The sequence below is a fragment of the Microtus ochrogaster genome, chromosome 15 (genome assembly GCF_000317375.1).
Source record: "Microtus ochrogaster isolate Prairie Vole_2 chromosome 15, MicOch1.0, whole genome shotgun sequence".
Taxonomy (NCBI): domain Eukaryota; kingdom Metazoa; phylum Chordata; class Mammalia; order Rodentia; family Cricetidae; genus Microtus; species Microtus ochrogaster.
The window spans coordinates 11,711,890-11,719,542 of NC_022017.1; the positions used below are offsets into that span (position 1 = coordinate 11,711,890).

General features: G+C 44.3%; 1 protein-coding gene across 15 annotated transcripts in view; it reads right to left on the reverse strand.

Annotated features, from left to right (window-relative positions):
• Rbfox2 (RNA binding fox-1 homolog 2) overlaps positions 1-7,653 on the reverse strand; it is a 241,572-nt gene that overhangs the window by 1,890 nt on the left and 232,029 nt on the right. For 7 of the 15 annotated variants that reach the window (XM_013348772.2, XM_013348774.2, XM_013348771.2 and 4 more), the window contains 3 exons: positions 4,005-4,036; positions 678-766; positions 51-123 (listed from right to left, as the gene is read on the reverse strand). In XM_013348772.2, coding sequence (XP_013204226.1) covers positions 51-123; positions 678-766; positions 4,005-4,036 — 194 coding nt within the window. Of the gene's footprint in view, positions 1-50; positions 124-677; positions 767-4,004; positions 4,037-6,002; positions 6,046-7,653 lie in introns of those variants that run through there. The other 8 variants (XM_013348783.2, XM_013348776.2, XM_013348777.2 and 5 more) reach the window with 3 other exon arrangements.

The following is a 7,653-nucleotide window of genomic DNA, read 5'->3' on the forward strand; positions in this document are numbered from 1 at the left end:
AAAAAAAAAAAAAAAAAAAGAAAAAGAAAAAAAAAAGCATATAAACTTACCACAGCGCCAACTCCATAGCTGGCGGCAGGGGCGAGGGCATGGTAGGGGTCAGCTGTGTACACCCTGCCGTAACTGGAAAAGAGAAGGACGTCCGATGAAGAAAGGCAAGACTGAAACAGAAGGCCCTGTGCTGCAGACTTGGACTAAATAGGGAAAATGGCAGATGGAAAGAGCCTTCCTAGGGCTGTTCCTAAATGCAGTACCTGGGAAATCCTGATGCACTTTTGTAAAATGGCAGAGGAGGGATCAGATGAGGAAGAAAACTGGCTGTGATCATAGCCCATGAAGAGACAGGACAACAGAGTGAGAACAGCTAGGTGGTGGCAGAGCACGCCTTTAATCCCAGCACTCGGGATGCAGAGGCAGGTGGATCTCTGTGAGCTAGAGGCCAGCCTGGTCTATAAGAGCTAGTTCCCAGGACAGGAACCAAAGCTAGAGAGAAACCCTGTCTGTGGGGGTGGGAGGAAGAGGCGCGGGAACAGAAGAGACGAGGCCTAGGTACTGGCATGGCAGGAGACCGGGCACTGAGGGCAGGTCTAGACATGATGAAAGAGGAAAGGGGTGACGCTCAGATGACACGGGGCTCAGGGCATCCAAGAGCCTGCTTGCCCTGGCTCTGTACATACCCGTCGCTGTAAGCGGCTGCAGCGGCTGCAGCAGCTGTGGCTGCGGTTGCAGTAGCAGGCTGTGCATATCTGTAGGCTGCATATCCACCCTACAGGAGAGAAGAGAACTGACTTTACAGCTACCTCTCCCCGAGATAGACACCCCCCCTCCCCAATACAGACGCACACGTGTAGACACAAGGACAGACACAAACACAGACACACATGGGAAGGGATGTTTCAAACTGCACCAGTCTGCATGTTCCTCCTATGGTAGGAAATCAAGCATTAGCCAATGTCAGAATTTGGTTTTCAATTTGTGACAGTAAGAAAAATAAAGCACACAAATACTATCTAGTAATTTTAAGAAATACAGATATGATTTTGAATCTTACTTCACAGTGTTTTCTGGAACTCTTGATAGGGGAAATATTCATGGTATGTTGGGAGAACTCTGAGTACATGTATATAACAGAGCTAAAATCTATTATACCCAGAGGTGTCAAGTTCAGATTCTTTGTCCTGGGACTAGTTGGTTGCTAGGGAATGTAGCAGGTTATAGGAAGGTCTGACCCAGAGATTAGATCCATCTGGCCTATCAGGTCTGTGGAGAATAACCCTGAGAAGGAAGCAACCAAGCATACCAGGCAGGAGAGCAGCAATGCCTGTGAGACAATTGAGCCTGCCACCTGCAGAGAATGTGGTTGTAAAAGGCAAATGTCTGACCCCAGTTCTCTAAAGAAAACCCTGTTAAATCCAGCCCACAACCCAGGGAAATCGTTACAAGTGACACTTGTTAGCACTGACAAAATCAGACATGCCTCTTAATCATTTAACTGTTATTTTTCCCCCTTCTGGAAGGATTCAAGGATAGTCATGTAATCAGGGCTCTTGAGATAGGATACAACTGGTAAGGCCTCATTTCACGTATTCTTCTACAGTTCACCTACTTTATCTAAATCTAATTCAGATACACATCTCTTTATTTTTTCTTTTTTTTTTTTTTGCAGTGGGGTGGGGGTGCTCTGAGACAGGGTTTCTCTCTATAGTTCTGGCTGTGCTGGAACTCACTCTGTAGACCAGGCTGTCCTTGAACTTCAAGATCTGCCTGCCTCTGCCTCCCGAGTGCTGGAATTAAAGGTGTGTGCCACCACCACCAAAGTATTTTCTTTCTTTTTAAAAATGAATTTATATTTTTTAATATATGAATGCTCTGCATGTATTCCTACACGCCAGAAGAGAGCACCAGATTCTATTAGATAGATGGTTGTGAGCCACCATGTGGTTGCTGAGACTTGAACTCAGGACCTTTGAAAGAGCAGTCGGTGCTTTTAACCACTGAGCCACGTTTCCAGCCCCAGGCTAAAGTATTTTCTAATGGGATCCTTGCTCTTCTCTGGCACCCCACCTAGCAGCTCTGGCTGATAAATCTCATTTTGGGAACATGTATAATTTTATGAACGTCTAAGCTTCCTCTAGTAAACTGCCAGCAGTATGAGGGAGCATCCATCCTGTTCTAAGACTATGGTGTAGGAAGTCCCTGTCAGCAGCTTCAAATATACCTTTCACATCCGTGGTCCAGCTGCCATGCAGCATTCCTTTGCTGACACTCTATAGGTGTCCAAAAGGGACAATCTGAGTCACATTACAAAACCCTGGCAGTGGCATGGTCCAGGTAGGAACGTGGCAGGAAGCACCCTGTGACACTGAGCCTCAAGAGAGGACATGGGATGGTGAAACCGCTGGTTAGAGAAGAAAAAGTTCATCATTATCGTTCCATCTTTATCTGGGCCATAAAGGCTCAGCTGTTCATTCTGTTTAGATTAGAAGCTGAATCTTTAGGGAAATGTCTTTGTAATAAAAGTAATTTAGCACCATGTGCTTTGTCTCTTTAGCATTCCTTCAAAATAATCTTTACAAATTTAGAAAGCTAAGACAGTGAAAGGAGCTAAGGCCTGGCAACCACTTAGCTAGATACAGCACTTACAGACTGGAGCAGGGCTGTAGGTTCCCACTGGTAGGACAGACTCAGGCCTGATCCCTGAGAGCTCTGAGTTGTGGCTGCTAACTGGGAGAAAGGGCTCCCGAACCAGGTAACTGACAGCAATGGCTTCCTCAGTAGCTGAAGTCCTTCCCACTGGGCAGGAAGTGGGCCTTTTCCATCTGCAGTATTTGCTTCCATGAGTGCCTTCTAACTTTGGGGTTTGATTGATGAAGCTCTCTGTGGTTCAAGTGCAGGATGGGATGAAATACTTTACTGGCACTGAGGGGCTTGGGAGAATACTGGCAATAAGAAAAACCCCATTAAAGTTCTTGGGAAGCTTTGAATCTTTCAGCAGTTACCGAGAAGTCATTGAAAGGAGGGTTGCATGTGGGAGGGAGAGGTAATACTTTTTACCAAGCAAGCCGGGAATTCACCAATGCCTAAGGAAAAGAGTATCATCTGGAAACTACCAGGAAGCTATTTCTTTCAGATCCGAAGTCTTTTTGCTGCTGCTGCAATTGGGTATTCTACAGAACATTACACAAAACTCAGGACAAAGTCTACAAAATACAATCTACTTAATTGTATTCTAGGTTTCAGAGTGTGCAAGGGGCTAAGAAATTTCCCCCAGACTTTACTTTAGACAGCAAATTTGAAGGTTTTTATAGAACATGAGAGCAAACTGCAGTTTGAAACACCAAGGTTTTCATTACTGTTTCTTAAAATTTTCAAAAGAACAAGGTGGGAGAAGGAGAAGAGGGCTCAGGCGTGGGGGGTGGCGCCACATTAATATTAATCACATTAAAACTGAGCATGCCGACATCCGGAGCTAAAACAACAGCAAAACCACCACGTCCAGACTGGCACTGGCTAACTCTATCTATCCCAGCATTCTCTTGGGACAGCGGTTTGCCCTAGGCTCTACCACAAGCTTGGTGAAGTACACAGCCTCAATTACTAGAGCGTGCAGCCACAACGACCTGGCATTACGGAGACAGTCAGTCACCACTTGAGTTAACATTCCATACCCTAACAACTGGCCCTCCCCAGCCCAAAGGAGGAGTAAATCTTGCCCACCCGAGCCCTGGCCCATACCACAATGTTAATAATTATAACAAGCAGTAACCCATCTGTTATATCAGAGAAGGGAACAGAGACTCCACTGAGAGATTTAGAGTGAGATGTTAACATTTCTTCAGCTGACTGCACAAACAAACAAACAAAAAAAGAGGAGAAATAATTCGTTTGGAGATATGAGGTCATGAATAGCTGATGTGTATTGCTTTTAACCATGCACTGATGCAAAACTGAAGCAACCATTAATAAAAATTAAAAAGGACATATGTATTTACACACAATCAGACCTGTTTGATCTGAAGCAGTTTGCAGATTCTATCTGTGTGTGATTTGAAATAAAACAAAAAATGGGGATTAGCATGGCCACAGCACACCATAGTGTAGGAGGGCACACACAGACGGCTTCTGGAACTCTAAGAGCTGCCTAAGTTTAGCATGGCTAAGCCTGGTTTAAATACACACATGCCCCTTGGAAAATACTTAATTTCTTTGTAACCTTTCTAAACAATACCTAGTGTTCCCAATTAGGTGGTCCAATCCTACATTGTTCTGCTATTCAACCTGCCTGGTTTTGGCGCTAGAATTTAGACCCAACCCACAGAGCTCACCCAGCTGCTCACTCTCTGGGAACAACTGCATATTCTTATCTAGTGTTCTTCCAAGGTTTCTCCTATATCTGAGAATTTTGTTTTCTCAATTATTTGCCATATCTTTGCTTCTATTTCCAGCTTCTCAAAGCTAAATGCTGTTGCTTTTGCCCCTTCGCTAATGACTTTCCAAAGATGTTAAAGGAAAGTCTATTTCCTGCAGCCCAGTGTTACCTCCTGGAGGTTGGCTACTCTTCCTCCCTGAATCAGTTTTATCACTGAATTAACTCTGTACCACTGGGACTCTTCTGTACCATTTCTATAGCTATGTTTGAGTCAAAACAGATTCTAACCATCATTCCCCTGCGCGTGACCCTTGCCTGCACATCTACAGATTTTTATCTTATCTTGATTTTAACCTTGACTTTAATTTTATTGTATTTTTGTTTTAGGTTTACATTAAAACAGGACTTTGGTGAGCATGTGATGTCAAGACACCTTCTCTCTATCTGAAAGACAATGACATGTGACACCAAGGAGGAGAGTGTGCAGTTCAAGACCAGCAGACAAATGGAAGCTTGTTATTTCATGTAGTGTGCACATGGACAGAGCAAGGCAAGTGTGTGCACGTGTGCGTACGCATGTGTTTAGGGGACTGGCAGGCATGATGGTTAATGGCATCAGCAAGGAGTAGATCTATTCCACTCAGCAAAGGCCTAATGTTTGGCCTCTAACTATTGGTTTTGGCCCTAGGTGATCCTAGTGCCCTCTTTTCCTACTGCAGCTGAGAGCTACCGCCTCATGAAAGTGAGTTCTCATGAAGACATGGCACAGACTTGATTACAAAATTACAATCTGTGCTCTAGATGGCCAGATCGATCTACTCTGGAAAGTGTCAGTTAAAGTTCTATCTCATGATTAAATTTGTGGCTAAGGAGAGATTATTATGATCAACTTAAATATCTTTGACTTGCATGATAGATAACCTTTAATGAATTTCAAATACTTTACCATTCCATATCTCTCCAAATTAGTTCATATCTAAAACGTGAGCTAACAGGGTTATAAAGTAGTGGTCAATTTTCCTATGCTAGCACCCAGCTGTCTGCAAGCCCTCTAACAGGCTTGCTATTATCCAACACTTGCTGACCTTATCTGGGGATAGGAAAGAGGGCACAGGAGCTACAAGTCCCAGTGTGTCCAGACCTGTAGCAGGCTCACACTTCAGCAGCAGCACAGTCCACCTCTGACTAGGACTTTACTATGCAGTTCAACACGGGACTCAAGGAAGCAAGAAAGCCTTGTGTAGGCAGACGTCTGTTTCCTCCTTTTTGACATTTATTCAGCAGTTCCTCAGCTGATAAGATCTCTGATACCAAAGACTAGTTTAAATAGCACAGGCAAATGTGACTGACAGGCTGAAAGAGGCAGCAGGGATGGGTTAGTGCAAGTGGCATGTCTGTGCAGATGTGTGCTGACGGGACTGGAAGGCTCATCTTGCAGGAAGTGCCGTGATGTGTGGATGTGATGTGTGCACTGCTGAGGTAGCAGGCCTTAGATCACACGCTCACAAGTCTTGATTGTCCAAAAAAGCCTCTGTTCCCATCTCTAACGTGGAGCTGGAATGGTTAGTATAATTCAATTTTTTCACTGCAATCCACAATCTGATTGATTGGCAGGTCACACTGGCACTCCTACCTGAGGTATTTTAGCGCTAATGATTGGTTCCTGTAAGACTATTCTATAACAGAACACAGGAAGAGCAGTTCAAAAACACAGCTGTGGAAGAAAACAATCATACAAAGAGCCCACCATGGGCTGCCAGCCTTTTCTTTCCTTTGGATGCAAGCATGCTTTTCACAGGTGAGAATCAGGAACAGTTGTTATCCCATTTAGAGGATGAATTAGGGTGAACTACGGCTTTTTCTACCGGGAAAAAAGGGGACAGCAGGGATGGGGATGGAAACACACCTATCCTGGAAGACCAGGCCTCTTTACAAATGGAGGACATGATGGCTAGATCATCTCCAAACACAAGTGTACCATGAGTAAGCAGAAGTGCCATCAGGAACTGCTCTGAGAGCAGAACAGGGAAGAGGACTTGAGAAGTAAAGCCAGCCTCCCCATGTCTTCTGCTCATGCTCTGGCTGGGCTAGCATCTTTTCCACACCAGTGTCTTCTGCTCATGCTCTGGCTGGGCTAGCATCTTTACACACTAAATCCTGCACTCATCCCATTCTAGGACACACTTCTGAGGAAACACATCTAAGGGTGCAGTGATAGATTCCCAGTTAGGAAAATGTGCAGAGAAAAGCAGAACAAATTCAAAGCCAGACAGACATCTGTTGCTTGTGATTTTAAGACTTCTTAGCTCCCTCACACTCAACCTCAGACAATCCGTTTAAGCAGTTATAGTTTGAAGAAGATACTGTGGTCTTGGTTTTCACTAGAGGGCTCAGATATGGTCTCAGCACTAGGGATCAACTTTTTTTTTTCTCCTCCTAGCAATACCAACATAGATGGGAGAAAGAAAAAGGCAGCAAACAGGCAGCAGAGCTTTAGCAAGGGCCACTGGGAATGAAGGGTACTGTGGCCAAACCACTGTATTTCTTGCTTAGCTTCTATAGATTACTTATTTAGATTAAAAATAAGAACAACGCTGGGTAGTGGCAACTCACGCCTTTAGTCCCAGCACTCGGGAGGCAGAGGCAGGTGGATCTCTGTGAGTTTGAGGCCAGCCTGGTCTACAAGAGCTAGTTCCAGTACAGGCTCCAAAGCTACAGAGAAACCCTGTCTCGGGAAATAAAACAAAACAAAACACCCAAAAAACCCCCCCAAAACAAAAACAAAAAAACCCCAAACTTAAAAAGGGGAACCCTTTAGGACCCCTTTTTTTTTTTTTTAAAGATTTATTTTTATTTATTTATTATGTATACAATATTCTGCCTCCATGTAAGCCCACAAGCCAGAGGAGGGTGCCAGATCTCGTTACAGATGGTTGTGAGCCACCATGTGGTTGCTGGGAATTGAACTCAGGACCTTTGGAAGAGCAGCCAGTGCTCTTAACCACTGAGCCATCTCTCCAGCCCAAGAACACCTTCTTGATGGCACTGAAAAATCAAAAATCATCTCTTATTAAGATGTTACAATGTAAAATAAGGAAATAGGAGAACCACAAACAAATATTTAGTTGGTTGGTTTAAGGTAGAAATAGGCAAAACCAGAATAGAAGTAGGATATATTTTAGAAAAATCTGGGTGGTGATGGTATATGCCTTTAATCCCAGCATTTGGGAGGCAGAGGCAGGTGGATATCTGTGAGTCAAGGCCAGCCTGGTAGAGAGAGAGAG